The following is an 18,693-nucleotide window of genomic DNA, read 5'->3' on the forward strand; positions in this document are numbered from 1 at the left end:
GGGCACAAGTTTTTCCAATTTCAGTTTCTCCCATTTCAGTAAAAATATCTCTTGGAAAATACTTTGTGAAAATAACTTATAGAGGATTAAATTTTTGCCGTGTTTTTTTCGTGTCGGAGCTATTCGTTAGAAACTTCTAGAATTAAATAAACTAATTGTGGGTACGCATGTATAAAAAATTGTTTGTAATTAAAACTATTTTCACGAACGATTTAGATTAGGCAGCGAGAAAAATATATCGATTATTCCACAATATTAACGCATAATCCCCCTTGTGTATCGCACCTTCTACACATTAAGGATATAATCCCTCATGTTTATGTATGTCGGGGCTCTCGCATCCTTTTAATGCGCGCTATGAATTTTTTTTCAAAGCGCGCCAGGCAGCGGCAACGTCGGTCGAATATTTTTCGCATTACGTTAAAAATGAAAGTACGGTCCTCGAAGGCGGACCTCGCCGCGGATAAATCACCACGTGGGGTCGACTCGGTCGTGGAGAAGACGGCGGAAACAGCAGACGGAGACGGGGACGGCGTCGGCGTCGGCGTCGGCGTCTCGCGTAAAATCAGCTTAAGGGAATTTTCAGACGTCGAATTCCCGCAACGCGCAAAAGTTCTGAAAGAGAAGCCTTCTCCATGCTCGCGCCGACCCTAATCACTTTTAAAACGCCGTAAAGAAGATTAGCGTGAGGGATATTGCGGGGGGCAATCGAAGTTATGAATTCATTAGGCGGGGAGAGAGGTGCATGGAGGTAAACGAGATTACAGAGTCGCGATCGAAGTTGCGACTAGCTGAAATTGCGCTAATTCCTTTTAGTGTCGTCCTAATTGCCATCTTTATTGATACAATTGATACTTGAAATTTGTATAAAATTGTCGCGGACATGTAAAGCGTGATTTAAATATCTAATGATTATTTCATACGATGAAAACAATTTAAAATGTTTGTAAAAAAAATGTAAAAAAAAAATTATATAATATGTTTTTTTTCTTCTCTAATTCTCAAAATGTCAAAATGAAACAAAATCAAAGTTAAACATCACTCTGTACATATCGTTTAATGTGGCCGGTCTTGTCGTAATTATAGAGTTAATCAAACTTAAACTGATGCTTGCTTTGGAGCCGACCGTAATCGTACCTCGTATGAAACAGGACGCGAGGGTGCGATTTAATTAATTAGGAAACGGATAATTTCTTGATAATAAAAGGGTTAATCTTCGTCCAAGTAGTTTTGTATCGCACTATATCAATTTTTTCTTTACTACTTGTGTGCACCTGTTCCTCCCGGATTCTACTGTTGTGCTAAAAAAACAAGTTTCGAAAAATTGAGATGTTTATCCATTGACAAAGTTATGTGAATCCAATAGTAATATTGAATATTTTTCCAAAAATATATATTTGTAATAAATTTTAGAAAATTATTTATGAAAGAAAAATCACTCTATGATTTCACAGATTCTAAGGAAGAAAGGTAAACGTTTTCTATTTAATATATAATTTTGATTTCTAAACCAGGATAGCGCATTAGATCGTTCAATCTCCACAGTATTTATACATATATAAAACGTCCAGATTATTAATAGCGATCATGACTCGCTATCGTGAGACCTCACATTTTCACTCGTCCATTCGTCTTGGCTTTTCGCGAGTCATTCTGTAAAGTGTATTAACAGGTTGCCAATATCGCGAAGGGTCGTAATCGATAAAGGGGGGTCGACGCGGTTGGCGGTCGACATTGTGAGACGAACAATTTAATATGCCGGGACGAGATCCTCTCTGGTACGCGTAGGCAGATCCTTAGGCGAGGCGAGGACCCTCCCGTCAGCATACCTTATCTGTCTTCTAGCAGTCACAAAGCCGAGATCTCTTCCGTTTATTGGAAAGCTCTGCCATCGACTAACCTTAGGCGCGCGGGATAAAAGGAGAACCCCGTGAGCTCTCTCGCGGTATTATCGATACCGCCGCCCCGGCAGACCTACTAGTATGTCGTCTGAATGTTGATGCTTCTCGGGGCAATTTGAGAGAAGTCTGGAATTTGCATGACATTCCATTTTGAACGATCGCTCCGAACGAGGATGTCTCGAGTCTCGACGACCTGAATAATTGAGGAAACTTCCCCGGAAAAAAAAAAAAAAAAAAAAAACAGATATAAAAGGCGAAGAACGGATGTCAGATTTACGAGACAGAGTGCTGCAATGCGAAAGGAATGCTATTAAAAATGGCATTCCTTTCGCATATTAGTTTAGCGTCACGTAGTTTACATTAATCTGCGACATATATAATATTTAATATAAGACTACATGTATATATATATATATATATATATATATATATTTTTATTATTTACAATATTTTAATAACATTATCACTATTATTATCGCGTATTTTGTCTCTTTAAAAAGAAATAAATATGAGATACATATGCGCTCTGCAATCGCTTTATATCATTTTCTAAAGTTTTCACGGTTTTCATAATCTTTTTAAAAATCTCATTTCCTGGCTGCATTGTGCACGTTTTACGTCTTCGTCAACCGGCTACGTTCTCAACGTGAGAATTTTGCAAACCAAACACGTCCGACTCGGCATGACGACTCAGCGTGCAAACGTGTAACCGGAAGTTCTCGTCGGCCGCACGCGGCCACACGTACGCGCGCGTGTATGAACGTTGTAAAGCGGACTGTGCACGGGTTGTGCGCATGTGCAAAATCGTGCTCACGAGGGTTGCAAGCAGTGAGTCAGAGTCGACGAAGGGATCGAGGGGGGAAGGAAGATTGCGCCGCCGTCACCCCCGCCACCCCCGCCACATCGGCCGGTTAATCGACAACGGCCGACGGGTTGGTTGGTTCGTCAGTCGGTCGAAAAGCGTCGTGGCGCGACGTGGCTCTTGGTGCTTCTCTCGACGACGATAACGACGTGGATAGCTTGCTATTGCTCGCTGTACTCGACGACGAACATGAGGATGCAAGTCGGCGCCGCGTGTTTCGGATGACGAAGGCGGAGAAGACGGGAGGAACATGTCCGGCGGTGAAGTGCGGAGCGGAAGTTGACGGAGATGAGAAGGACGTGAGGGTGATGTGGACTTTTGAGAACGACGACTGAGAATGTACCCCGACTCGAGGAGATGACCGATCGGCACGACGTCGACGCTGAAGAGTGCGTGACGATATATAAGTTTAACACTCCCTTGGGCGAAGAATCTGGACGGGAAGCGTTGCCTTAGTCCTGCGGGGACGCGGGCCACGGAATCTTCTACCTCGAAAATTCGTGATATATCTTTTCTACGTATCTTCTAAAGATTGCTTTTCTCTCAAGAGACCTACATTTAAACGTCATCCATTGGACTGGCTCTTGCAAGCTTGAGGGAATCGGCTCGAGTAATTGTGCGAGTTTAGTAACAAATCGAGTCAACTTGATGCAACGAAACAGAGGCAAGTTTAAGCAAGCATTAGAAAAACTTCCTCGAGAATATTTTTAATCGAAGAAGACGTTTTATTTCGTGGGAAACTTTTCAATCTTCCCGCGAGTTTGAGAATACAGTTACAACACAGCGACGATTTACTAAACAGCTGCGACAATATCGCTTTAAGGGATAGCTGATAGATTGTTGAAACGGTTCGCATTGTCGTCCGACGTGCCGGAGTCGACGAAGGAAGACGCGGGGGTGGCGGAGGCACGGGAAGGCGGTGGTGCGGTTGTCATAGTCGATGGTAGTCGAGAGAACAGCTGCGACGGCAATAGTCGTAATACGAACGGCAGTTACAGTAGTGGTAGTACAAGTAGCGACAGTGGTATTGGCGTTAGTGGTAGTGTCATCGACGTAGGTGTTGGTGGTGGTAGTGGTGGTGGTGGTGGTGGTAGTAGTGGTGTTGCCGGTGAAGGACCGTCGTGCAGGGGTGGCTCGTTGCGACTCATAATAAAGAGACCGGTGGAGGGCCCGGCGAGTAGCAGCAACAGCAGGGTGGCCGCGCGAGTGCACCCGACTTGGGGAACGGGCGCGAGAGGGGTAGGCCCCTCTGCAGCCTCAGGACGGGGGGGATGTCCCGCGGGCGACGGCGTGCCCGGTCGCAACGTCGCCGTCGGCGCCACGACGCGGAATCGTTTGCCGATGGGCGCCAATCTCACTAAGCAGAGCAGGGTGAGTTTTTCTCTTCAGGGGTCGACACGCGCGCGTGGGTTTGAAACGAGTCTTTTCGTCGGCGCGTGCACCGCGAAATGTAATCTACAGGGGGGAAACTGATGTTGTCTTCCGGAAGAGTGTAGAGAAGAGATTTTCAAGATACGACGTATCATTTTTGAATGAATGAAAAATTAATCCTTGTTACTTTTCATATTTCTGAATTATCTTTATCATTCTTCGATATTCTTTAAAGTGAATAACTTTTTGAAATGCGTAGCAAAAAAAAACTTCTACTTTTATGAAGAAATTATATGGAATCTTATTTTTTAAGAAAAACTTGAATTTTACATCGAGAGATTTTTTTTAAGACGACTCTAGTAAAATGTGTAAGCACACATAATTTTAAATGTATTTGCACGATACTTTCTCTAAAAATACCTGTTTTTAACAAATAAATAAATTATATTAAATAATTTAATAAAATTATTTAAATAATAGAAAACAAAGTACAAAATTTATTAAATAATAAATATGAATATATGTATAAAATCTATATCCATATATGTATGTGATTAAAAAATATTTTATATATTAAATATAATTATTATAAGAAAACAAATGTACGTAATATTTAATACGAAGATATAATACACTTCTACCAATAATAAACCAACTAAAGAATACTTTTAGAGAAACAATTAAAAATTGCAATCTGAGTAAAAACGACATGTGCCATAGGCTGAATGAATGTACTGTAATAAACACATGGTTGTGAAAAAAAAAGGAAACGAGAATATTCTCGGGCCATTAAAACGCTCGCAGGTATCTGCCCGTAGATATCTGCGCTGTGAGAGACAGCCATTCACGGAGATCTTTCGGTGCCGATGAATGAAGCATTCACGCACTCGAAACTCGCACTGGAAACGCACTTTCATCCGCGTTCGTAACCTTTGCAATTTCGATGGTAGATACAAATCCTCACAAAATCTTGGTCGAATTTGCGAATCGTCACATATATTCGATATAAAATCAAAACATTTATTCATTAGTTTCTTAATAAATATATTAAACAGAGATGCAAAATTTTTCTAGAGAAAAATTGAAGAATTTAAAATTTGATGAACTTTATAATTAAATAAGAACTCAATAATCTCTATAAATGACAATTTAATTATTGCAAGGATCTAATTACAATCTACCACCTTCACTATTCTTTAAATTGGCTTTAATAATACTTTGCTACGAGATAAAATGTACGTTATTTAACAATGCAAGGCAAATTGACTACAACAGTATTTGCAAAACGTCTCGTTTTGAAATAAAATGAATTTCTAAAACGGATGGCTAAATTCAAGAAAAATTAATAAAATCGCTATTATCTACGTAAACGTCCCATGATATATGTGTATAGTTGGCCATGCAATTTCTACAATGTACATACACGTGCGTTTAGTATATTAGATAATTTTTAAAATTCTCTACATATCGGACAACAAATATCCGTACATGTTGCTTTAATGTATCGAGCGAACGTGAGACTTTTTATTCAAGCGTTTCATTGATATGTAGCGAATGCGCAAAGCATTATTGTTGCGCGATATAATACCCTGACTACGAGCATTGATAACGGCCAGCTCCACGTGAGGTCCGATGTCGTTGCTCCCGAAACGTGCTCGTTATCAACGAAATTGCTAGTATTAAATCACAACGATAGCGACGCTAAAAATCACGTTAACTCAATTTTTTACTATACATCAAAAGCTCGATTTGATGCTGAAACGCGAGATTTTTTTATTTCGAATGATGCAAATTATATATCGTGCGGGAGGTGAAAAAAAAAATTGTATCACGAATGGCTGTTTTTTTACCTTTTATTTTTATTTCTCTCGTGATAAAATATTATCTGTTATCGCGTATAAACCGCAATCTTTTAACTAAAGTAGAATTTACAACGTGCACGCGAGATATTTTGTATTCTTTGGTCTGGAAAAAAAAATTATTTTATTCTTTACAGTCTCATATTGTTATTTTCGGAGCGACAGGAAAATCAATAGTAAGATGCGCAGAATCTTATTGGAAGGAAATTTCTAACACTCGTAAACAGACTCTGCGGTAAAACCGTTGCGAGTGAATAACGACTGCTACGACTACTGTCTTGCGCGAAAGCGAGGGATGTCTTATTGTACCGTGCTTTCCTCCCTCTTTCTTTCTCTCTCTCTCTCTCTCTCTCTCTCTCTCTCTCTCTCTCTCTCTCTCTCTCGCAATCCTTCTGTGTTATTCCCTCGTAACTTCTCGCGGACGAAGAAGAGCCGTGCGATTCTCGAGAAGCTCGGAGGTGCGAAAGCGAGGTGGCCTGAAAGATTTATCGCCGTACTCGCGGAGAGCATCGAGGATCGCAGACACGTGACCTAGCTATCAATCCGGCGGAGAAGCGAAAGGTTGTGCTCTTTTCTGGCAGGAACTCGTCTCGTCAGCCTTCTGTCTCTTTTATTCCACGTCTCTTTCTCCCTCGCACTTTTGCTCACCACGTGCTCGTTGAAAAACGATGGATCGACGAATCACGAGCCGGGAGAATTATTTCGCTCGCCGATGAATTATTAACGAGCGCTTTCCGCGATCGAATAGTCTCCTATGGAGAATTTTGCCGTTCATTAATAATTTACCGCTCTCCGATGATGCAGTCTTCCCTCTCGGCACGTTGATTAGGCGACTTTCCTCGCGCATCTTTCTGCAACCTTCCGCACGTGTCTCGAATGAAACTGCGAGCACACGTGTGCATCATGATGGAAGGGAAGGAAGAGAGGGGCAGGAGGATTATTCGAACGCGTGTAGACTTCTCCGTGGGGTGTCTTTGAGGATTAGATCAGTTTTCTCGGCTGAAACTCGATTCGCTATATATCCGATGAAACCGAGAGCTTGTTATCACGTAATGTTATGCGTGTGGAGTACAATAAAGAGTCGTATTCGTTTAATAAATTTTTTTTTTTTTTTTTAATTTGATTTAAAGTTTAATAAATTGCGTTGAGTTGCTATTATAATAGAGTCAAATCATAACACCTTTAATAAATAGCCTTATAATTTATGTTAACTGAATTATGGTCACAATAGATAAAACAGATATTTATTACGTATGTGTATAAAAAATAATCTTTTCTTTGAAATTTCAATTTTCTTACTTTTTCAATCACTATATTTTTTTAGACAAAATCATTTCAACTCTTTTCCAACATACAAATACGAAAGTTTTTCCCTTTCTGATTTCACGATTTCGGGTAGCGGGGTGGAACATTTGTCATAAAATCACGATTTTCTTCTCTCATAGAATTCGATAAAAAAGTCGCTAGTCTTCGCGATTCGTGCCGTAAAATCTTCGCGATTTCGATTTCAAGACGACTGAAATCGCACTCCAAGTGCAAGTAACCTCACAATACGACATTCTCGATAGAAAGCAGTCGCGAGAAGGGAGAGAGATTCGTTGGGGAAACCCTGAGGAAGGGAGGGAGGAAAGAGCGTTCGTTAGGATTTAAGGTTGCCATAAATCCGCTCTGGCCATTTCTTAAACCCTTCGGCGCGCGAATGGTGGCCGGCCTGGCTTTTACCAGATTGTATTCCTCGATATCTCCCCTTTGGACCCTACGACCCCCGAATCTACCCGCGTTCTTTCTTTGGCGGAGTTTCGCCTGATCGCAACGATATCCGCAACGTTGGCAGAATTTTTACAAATTCGATTGTAAACGCGGCGAGCCGCGAAAAATTGACTTTCGGCGCATCACGCTTGCAAATACAGAAAGCCAGATGAGTGAACGTCAAAATCATATATAATTAATATTAAAGGCATTGTATTTCTTTATGATTTTTTTTTTAATACGCATTATCTAATGTGTGATAATCTATTGATTCTTTATTCAAGAGTTTTTTTTATAAAGAAAATTTAGCTAAAATTAAAACATTATCAATATAAATGCTATATTTTAAATCAAGAACAAGAAAACGGCATCATCATTTCTATGTTAATTAATAACAATTATGTTGATAATTGATTTTCAGAAAAGTAATATTATTGATTTTGTCGAAGAACATAATTTAATGCGAAAAATTATTCCAAGATTGTTATTCCTCTGTCATTATTTCTTGCAAAAAAATTATTGCTTTTTTGAAATTGTTAAATTATTACTTTTATTGAATTTACTATTCGGTTCTCTTAAGTTTCGCAGTTATTCGCAAAACGCGTCAATACGTTTACCGCTTATCCTCTAATAAGTCTTAGGAGACTCGTGTCCAAGAATCCACATAAATCTGACCATTCGTCTTTTCCCCAAAGCCGTTCGCTGCTGTTGCAAATCTGAGAGCATTATTATCTCGCGCCGCATCCGAAACTTCGTCCTTTCCTTCCTCCAGCCAGGGACAAACGACAATTTACGGCCGGACCCGAGATAGCCGCGGTTACCGGCGGGTTAAATCGCGTGAAATACTGCTTTCGGCACATTGGTCCGGCACAATTATTGATGGCACTTGGTGAGAGAACGCGCGCGCGGACAGAGGAACCCGGGCGACCCCACAGACTCGCCACGCGATCCGGAAGGGCGCAATCAATGTAGCGTGCGGTGCTTCGATTTAAATTCATGAATAATTCCCCTCCCGCCCTGCCTGCTTGGCCCGATGCGACGCGACGCGGCGATCCGAAGATCGACGAGTTTTTCGGCCGCCGCCGCCGTCGCCGTCGCCGTCGCCGTCGTCTCGCGCATTTTCTCTCGGTCCACTCGCGGCCATCGATCCATCGGGATTCCGCGAGGATCAGATCGTCGATAAATTTTGCCGAGCTCGGATTACGAGCCAGATTGGCGGCCGTTATCTTAGAAAGAATTGCAAACTTATTCCCATTTGAATAATTTATTTTATTGCCAACGACGATTACTCGTTATTTATGTAATAGTATCTATTTAATTATAGTTATTTATAAATAAATAATGATATACAATTACTCTTATTTATTAAGTATAATGAGCAGTTGAATAATTCAGTGTCATAATTTATTTTAATATTTTCGAGTAAAATAATTATCTATAATATTTTGTTATAGAAAAAAAAATGATTCTTTTCTTGTGGGATGTATGTGTCTGTATTTTATAGCATGGAAAATTTGACCCGCCGAAATTACATCGGCTTCAATCTGTTGCGAAAAATTCCGTTGATTGCCCGCCAACAATTTCGATCGCTTTTTCCCGCGATCGGGAGGGAAATGAAAAGCGAACCAACGATCCAACAGTGATTTATTAATCTCGCCGCTCGTCGCACGTTACCACGAATAAATTATGACGAGTGTGCGCTGATTAATTACAAGTCAATTAACGTCCATCCCCCGTCCCTGCACCGGTGAAACGAATAACACGACAACGCACTGGCGTGCCCACCGTGCGACACTAGGAACACTTTATTAAATCCGCCATTAATTAATCACACTCATACCGACGATACCTTTTCGCGACGCGCGATTGCCCGTATCGACGTCATTATTGCCGATTCATTATTCACGACTGTCGCAACGACGCCGTTTTTTTTCCGTGCCCGACGCACGTCGCTGAATTTTGCATCGCCGTCGTTCCATCGTCGCGTTAATTACCAATTCCCCTCCCCTTTTCCACATCCCGTTCTCATCGCTTTATTTATTTTTTTTTTTTTTTTCGTCTACCTAACCGCCATTAATAAATGTCAACGTTTGGATTGTCGCAGAGGGAGGCCACGCAACGAGATGTGGAACGAGAACGCCGGCAACGAATGGAGGCCGAAGCTCGGGTACGCGAAGCTACGGCTGAAGCTGAAAGAGCACGCTCGAGAGTCCATCATCTTCAGAGAGAGTTGGCCAGGTGAGAGATTTCAAAGTTTACTTTCCCCCAAAAAAAAAAAAAATGAAAAAATACGACGGAAGTGCGAATATCGTTAAAGCAAAAAATTCCGTTTCTTTAATTTTTCTCTCGTCCATCAACATCTCTAGTCCTTCAAGTTCTCTCTTTCATATATTTTATTTCTTCTTTAAATATAATTTTGAAAAATTATTATATCTGGAAAAATTTATTATCTAATCTTAGTAATCTAATAATTTTTGTATTTTTGGATTATGTTCTGGTAGCTAAATTTTCGAACGAGTGTTCGTTTTATAAAATACATACACTTTTTTCTTTCTTCAACAAAATAATATAATGCAAATTTCAAGTCTAGAAAATATAATAAATAAAATCAAATCAATATTTTAAAATATAATTTTAAAATGTTTTACATGCACAATAATAATAATCGCTCTTAAAGTCTTTACGAAAATTTTTCTAAACAAGCCTAAATCGTTTTCTGAATGTAAATAAGAGTTTTACTTGGATATTCCTATTTTTTATTCGATTAACGCCAACAGGAAGCAAAAAACCGTATTATAAATCGACGGCGAGTACCAACAATTTGAGCTCGTAGCACATGAAATCGATATTTCTTCCCATTCTTTCGCGTCTTCTTCATAATCGTAGTATCGCAAAAATCGCTTATTTCATCGGATGTCGCGCAGATATGGCATTTTATTTCCTGTGTGCAGACCGCGCGCGCGATACATAAATATAAAAGTACCGATGTAACGTATAAATAATGAGACCACGCGCGTTTTCCACGCAATAACCAGCGGATCCGATGGTAAATCTTCGATATTGGCTCTCGTCCAACAACATACTGTAACCCACCCTAAATGATAAAACCTCCCTTTGCCTTCGTCCCTCTCTTGCCCCGCTATTATATCTTTTATTATTGGGAATATCGAAACATCGTGGCGAGATATCGTGCTCGCGCTAATGAAAAATTCGATAGCATTGATTAATTAAATCTTTTTCATATTTTAAGAGGAGAAAAAATATTTTTTGATACTGCAAAGTGTGTTAATGATATGTGTTATGAAAATATATTACTACCATGTATTTCGAAAGTAATTTCAATAGAAAGAGAGAGAGAGAGAGACATTTCTGTTTGTTATTTAGTGTAATAGTAAATATCAAATAACTAAAATATTTTACAGACTTTTTAAAAATTATTTTAAATTTATATGTATATGTGTTATCCATATTTATAATATAAAAGTAATTTATATTAAAATCTCTCTAGTATCATTCTGTTCAATATTTTTCCAAATATACGCTTATTAATCCCTCTATAGAATATCTGAATCACGACTCCGCACAGTATCCTTTCGGAGAAATGTTATTAGCGAACATAAATGGATTTCTTTATCAAGATAGTATACGCGGATTATACGGCGAATTATTCGATAGATTAACGCAGTTGATCGCGAAGGAGAGAGCCCCCGTATATATATTTCTGTCAAAACCAACCATATGTCTCGCCAAGTCCATGGTCGGAGAGCTTTTCAAACGCAGTCCTTTGATTCGGCACCATCGAGTAGACAGGAAAAAAGAAAAATTTTCTGACATTTTTTTCCCAGGGATCAATAACATGCCGTAGAAATTAAACTGGCAGACCGACGACCGGACTTATCGTTCTCGACTGGCGATAGAGATCGCACACCCATGTAGGATATTCTATTCCAATGGGATATGGCAAAATAACGTGCGCAGTGGTTCGGAACTGCATACGAATGATTGAGCTAAAATATCGATAGCGCTTTCTTTCAAAACGATATTGTTCCATTTCGATAGATCTTTGTATGAAATATTTTTCGAGATTCCATTTCCTGTCCAGATATATTTTTCTCAGAATTTTAGAATCTTTTCATAGAACGTAAAAAAAAAAAAAAAAAAAAAAAAAAAGAAATAAACTTCAGGATTGAATATAGGATTAATAAATGAAGTAAATGTAAAGTTATCGGACATGGAATTTTTAGAAGTCTTCGCGTGATCTATATGGATTCTATTCGTTCTGTATACACGGTTCCCAGAAAGAATGGGCCGTCCAACCGTCATGCACCACGTAACACGCATGAGCGATGCGTGTATAGCAAATTGATATCTCTGTTTTACAGTGTGCAACGTGACATATGATGCATTACAACCAGCCGGATACGTCGGCGTGACGGTTCTTTCCGCCGCCGTGAATAAATCATTATTCACAATATGTCTCATCTCGCCCTTATCCCTATGTGTCCCTTACATCATTCCTCATACCCTCTTATGTCCGCGTTCGCGATTTTTAATTCCGGTGACAAATTAAAAATTGCAACGCTGTCGAATGTCAATTTTTCAGAGACTTGTCAAACTTGTCTCGCATTTAAACTCACGATACTAATGTGATATTTGTTGAAAAATACTTAAAATGATAAAATATATTAGCATAAAATAAATTTTAAAAAATGACAGAAAATTTTATACGTACAATTAAATTGTGAAAAAAATAATAATTCTTTTCGAAATAATTTTGTTTGTTAATGAATTAAGAAAGCTGTTACAACTTGGAAACAGAATTAATATACATTAAGTAATCTAATCAACTGATTATAATTTGATATAAATTCTGAATATATATATATATATATATATATATATATATATATATATATATATATATATATATAAATAAATGTGAGAAAGAGTGACAAAGTTATTCTCTTTAAATAAACATAACTGTTAAAACTCGAAATTTGCCTTACAACCCATTAATAATAGAGATTTTATTAAAAATAACAAATATTGAGCGTATAATACATTCTCAGAGAGCAGCAAATCTTGTGTACGCACTTTTACTGTTTTTTTCTTATCGTCGACATAAATCAGGACTCAAGTGTTCGCTCTAAAGTAGCACGTCGAAAATATTTCACCATAACAGCGCGGTTCTACAAAGGGCCGATTGGGCCTTGGACGATACTTAAAATTCCAAACTTCTTGGATCTTGGATCCCGTGTGCGAGCACCGACCGCTCAATTAAACGTGATCTTTTGTTCCCACGGCGGTTACATGGTGGAATCTAGTCGCGCGATCGCGGGGCGAATTAAAAATGCGGCTCTCGTCCAGGAGGTGGCTTTTTACGAGCGCGGAGGCCGCGTGAGGGAAAAAGCGCGGCATTATTTTTACGCGGCCAGACACGAAATTCAATTTTCCAAGCCCTTTCACCGGCGTGCCAGTGTAGAGAGTCCTATTAACCACACGTAGAAACAATGCAACCTAAATAGCTGTATGTGCATACGAGTATACCGTGGAGAAAGAAAATGTGGAAGGTAAAAGAGAACGTCGCTTCTCAGAATTCCTCTTGCATAGAGACGTTTCGAAAATACATTCACTTGTGGTCGGCATCTCTTCGATAAAACATCTCTCTCATAAATAATTCAAGTATTCGATGAAACAACTTATATCGAGTAAATGATAAATTGAGCAATAATTAATATTGATCAAATCAATATTGTATATCGGATATTCTAAAGCGAAATTTATACCAAAAATACTATAATGTATAAACAGATTTGTGTAAAAATTTGGAAAAATTTTACGTTGCACTCTATTTTTTCATTCGCAATAATAATCAAATATCGATTAAAAATCTAAAATGATCAGAATCTTCTGACAAATATACATTGAAATTTAGCAAAAAATTGAAAAAAACAATATTTTAGTCGTGTAGACTATATAAATGCAGCGAGAAAGATTATAGTCAAAATGAGCGGAGAAAAAGCCCAACTATGCGAAAACCGTTGCAGCCATTGTACTCGCGATGCGCGTTAATTATTTCGCGCGAATACGAAAGCGAACCCGTTTTCGAAACGTCCCGCCGGAAATTAATCTCGCGTAATCGGGTCGCCGAATCCATTCTACCGGCGTCGATGAGATAATTTTGGCACACTGTATCCCGTGTGCACGAATACACAGAACGCAATGGAACGAACGTTAATTCACGACCGATGAAGTTTCGACGTGTCGTGACGACGACGTATTAAACAGACGGGTCTCTCGCGTGTCGACACAGAATCGTGTGTCCCAGCAGGACGCGCGCGTATAAAGCCAGCGGGCGTAACAATTTCCATATGATAATGACGCCGACGACCGACGACGCACAAACGACCACGCATCGCGTTAACGCACCGTGCACGATTCAACGGTGCGTCAATATCTGTTTGTTCTGGCGAGTCTGATTGTGAGTTTGCTAAGCTCATGCATGTGCGTGTGCGTCGAGACGTGCGTGTCGTTATCGTTCACGCGACTATCGACATATGTAAACAATAATTACAATGAGCGCGATCGAAAACCGTCACCCTAATGTCACAGATTCATTCTCGGAAACGGAAAACATAAATTTTATATGAAATCTTTTTAAAGGAGATATTCCAAATTTGTAATAAATTTGGAATAAAATAAAATCATAATTATACTCTTAAATAAAAATCTGCGATAACGTGAAGAAAAATAGAAAGATTAACATATAAATTTCAATAAAATGTATGTATAAACCAGCACATATATAATTAAATAAATATATAACAAAATGAAAAATTAAATAGATAATAAATTGTAGCAGTATCTCCAGAAAAAATCTGTTTAAATCTCCTTGAATGATTGTATGCGAAATTAATCAGCGTCTCTTCCTATGCAATTCGATGCTGAACATAAATTTTACATGAAATCTTTTTAAAGGAGATATTCTAAATTTGTAATAAATTTGGAATAAAATAAAATCATAATCATACTCTTAAATAAAAATCTGCGATAACGTGAAAAAAAAAGTAGAAAGATACAAAATATAAATTTTAATAAAATGAAAAATTAAATAGATAATAAATTGTAGCAGTATCTTCAGAAATCAATCTGTTTAGATCTCCTTGAATGGTTGTATGCAAAATTAACCAGCGTCTTTTCGTATGCAATTCAATGCTGCACGGTACCCCGGAATCATCGTAATCGAATTTGCCGAGCAACAGTTGTAAATCATGAGGACCGGCTTGGTTGTGCCATGTGTTCCGAGCGAAAACAGAGAGAAGTAGAAAAGCGGAGAGGGAGGTCGAGGGAGCAGCGCTGCTTGGGGGGGGGGGGGAGTTACACCCTCTGCTTTAAGGGTGCAGCAATTGCGAGTGCTACTTCGACGATCGATCGCGCTCTCTCGCACGGTCTCTCGTACTTCGCCTAACTAAAAATGTAAAAACGACAAATCGGTGGTGTTTCGTATAAGTTTGCAAGCACGTGTTTTAGAAATATATTGAACGTAATTAATTTATAATAGTGGTAACGATATTATTAATTAATGAGGATGTTAAAATAAGGATGATAATCAGAAAGAAATTTTAAAGTAATGTAAGTAAAAGAATTAATAATTTTATAGTAATTTGAAAATATTTCTTACTGTAGTTTTTTTCAAAAATATTCACTTGTCAGAGCAAATAATAATAAAAATAGCATTCTTCCGAAAATAACTATGAAATAATGTTGAACGTTACATTTTTCTATTTCTTTCTAAATTCTGACGGCGATAGAAAAACACGACGATAATTTTCACTTCATAAATATTTTTGTTTGCGTGAGTACGTCAAGTTTATTTTTAATTCAGTAGAACACAGGTATCTAAGCTCTAATCAAGATAATAATCACGTTAGAAGAATATATATGGAAGATTTTAAATAAGAGAATATTATAGCAAAAAATCCTTATAAATTCTTTATATTTAGCCATCCAATTAGTGGGCGAAAGACAATTTTCCTACGCGAGTTGTGAATTTATCCTTATTAAATGTCAACGCGGAGTACAATCGAATTGAAACTCTCTCGCATAACTGGCTCGAAAGTTACTTCGCCAAGGACATAAGCAAGGATATCTGTCCTGTGGGGGTCCCCGATGGGAAGACGGAGGGTGTTGCCAGGCGCTGCGTCAACCTCTCGCTCGACCTCCCTCGAAAAGCTTAAATCGGCTTCATATCTCAGCCGCGCCCTCGCATCTCTAATCAGATCATTAACCTCGCGGTGCGTACGCGCATGAGAAGGTTTGCCACACAAAAATTTTGATCTTTCGATCTTCTTCGCGATAATGCGCCAAAAGAAGCGGGTATGATGCTAAGGAAATTATAATATTGGATAAAAGAGATACAAATTGTATATTGGAATGAAGAGTAACAAAGATTTAAGTTTTAAACTTCATATATATAATCATCAGGAATGACTGCAAAAAAAAGTCCATTTTTAAAAATTGCGAGTGACTCTTAGAAAGAGAAAAACAGAGAAAAAAATGTTTAATTCATATTTTAATATTTGATTTGTTTGAAGAGAAATTATATGTAGATTTGTAGAGTGTGATATTTATAATTATATAATTTAATTTTCATGTAAGAGCAAGATAAAAATAGATAGAGTCCAAAAGGAAAAAACAAAGGCTACTTCTTTCACACGAGTTTATTTCGCGAGAGGAAAATCCCTCTTGTCTTGAAAGAGAAGCTCTTCAGGACCAAGACGGTCGACGAGAAAGCAAATAAATTTCGCGGCAGCACAATAGAAAGCTACCGAGGAGGTTACCAGAATGGTCTCAATGGCTCATTCAATTAGGATCTTTTCAACAGGGATTAAAATCCGGGAGCTTCCTCATGTAGACGTATCTGATTTGTTGTTGCAGGATGGAGGAGTCGTCGCGGAGCCTGCTGCAACAAAAGCACCGGGCCGAACAGCTGAAGCAGGAGAAAACGGCACTCACACTTTCCTACGAGGTAAGTAAAACTGTCTGATCCTCTCTCGTGTGGAAGTTAATCTCTTCTGTTTAACTATTCTTTATTCGTAATATTTATCACATATTTTAGTATCGATTATTAAAAAAAAAAAAAAACTAAATACAAAAGTTTATTGCATAGCATTTAATTTACGAATACTAAAATGATTAAATGGATGCATCTGGATGGATGAGTCTACGAAACGTACGATTCAGACTTTTTTTAAACGTGACAGCAAATATGCTTCAACTTATCTCCAAGATCTGTCTTTGTCAAATACAATATCAAATATAGTACAGCGTGATATTACACGCGAGACGAACGAGATAATCGATGTTGATACACTTGATACTCGATCAGACGACAATCGTGCATTTAGGGAACCGTGTGTGTCGTCGTGGGAGTTCGATTCGCCGGTGGAAGCCGGGTACGTCGCGCGATGACAGTTCAGTAAAAGGTTTCCCCTTATCCAATAATACCGTTCTCCTTCACGGCAACGTACCCTTATTGTATTTCACTGCGTGAGCACTCGGTCTGGATTGTCCCGGGCATTGTTACAAACGCGAATTTAGCTCGGTTCTCATTATTAAACGTCAAGTAGCATACCTTGTCGCGCCAGCTTTTGTCTCGTTTCGCGCACATCGCTTCATATTATCAGGGTCGAGTGGTCTAATTTCTCTGTTTCATCCGCCTTTGTTGAAGATTTATGTAATTTTTTTTCTTTTGTCGAAAAAAAAAAAAAAAAACGTTTCTCTTTTCCATAAGAACAATTAAATTATAAATGAGCGACAAATCTTTTAAGAAAAATTCAAGCAAAATGAAAAATATAATTATAAAGTAAAATATTATGAATATACATATTTTTATTTTTAATATATGTATCCCTAGATTTATAAAGTGCCATATTTGTAATTAAAATTATTTTTCAAAATTCGTATAAATTCTATTTAAATTATACATATTTCTACTTATAATTATAATTATTAATATGACAATTTTATATATATAAAGAATGTACATCTACAAAAAAATAATATCTAATATAGATACTTTTAATTTTTTTCTAATATTTTTTTTATATCCTTATCAATTTTGCAAGACAATTTTTTTTCGATTGATTTAAGTTTAAAATTAATATCGTTGCACTATGTACGAATTGCGAAACGAAACTATTCTAGAATCGATATCGCCTTTCTATTCCAAAAAAAATAACATCGATAAAACGAATGCGAACTTTCCGCGCGCTCTCGCTTTTTCGCAATTCGCGAGTCTCGTAAAGCTCTCGCGGGCGATGATTTTCGGCGTAAAACGCGTATGCGAAGGCCCAAGCAATAAAGGGAGGGAACAGTAAACGCGGACGTTTATTCTGCCGATCCTTACGGCACGCGCGCTATCTCGTTCACGGGCGGTTTGCCCCTAAAAGAGTCGTACCGGGGGGTGTTCTCTCTCAACGCCTCCCTCCTCCTCTCCCGCGATAACAGCAGTAGCAGCAAGGGGAACGAGCGAGCGAGAGAGGAAAAGGGAGAGAGAGACTATATCGCCGTTCCCTACGAAATAACGTTTAATATCGATCGTCACTCGATCCCCGGGTTCAATGTCGACCTACCACCGCCTGTCAATGACAAGTCGCGCAATCCCAACGGGAAGCGATGTATAACGTTATGTCTGAATGCACCAGTGTACTTCTATCGTTGCATACGAATCGGTGACAATCTGCAAAAAATAGCCGAGTCGAATCGAATGACGGGTGACATTCAATAACGGAGACGCTGAAAATTAGTGTGAAATTAATTTTTGAATAAAGAGAGAAATTGAAAAAAAAAAAAAAAAAAACACTAATCTTTAAATTATACCATCAACCAAGAGAATGGAGAGTGTAGATAAAGTATTGTAGTAAAAAATATTGTAATAAGAATTAAGTAT

General features: G+C 38.3%; 1 protein-coding gene across 7 annotated transcripts in view; it reads left to right on the top strand.

Annotated features, from left to right (window-relative positions):
* Positions 1 to 18,693, top strand: part of LOC140674454 (uncharacterized) — a 199,340-nt gene that overhangs the window by 167,061 nt on the left and 13,586 nt on the right. For all 7 annotated transcript variants that reach the window (XM_072907989.1, XM_072907990.1, XM_072907987.1 and 4 more), the window contains 2 exons: positions 9,847 to 9,980; positions 16,680 to 16,770. In XM_072907989.1, the coding sequence (XP_072764090.1) occupies positions 9,847 to 9,980; positions 16,680 to 16,770 (225 nt within the window). The remainder of the gene's footprint in view (positions 1 to 9,846; positions 9,981 to 16,679; positions 16,771 to 18,693) is intronic.

Source organism: Anoplolepis gracilipes, chromosome 16 (assembly GCF_047496725.1).
Source record: "Anoplolepis gracilipes chromosome 16, ASM4749672v1, whole genome shotgun sequence".
Lineage (NCBI taxonomy): Eukaryota > Metazoa > Arthropoda > Insecta > Hymenoptera > Formicidae > Anoplolepis > Anoplolepis gracilipes.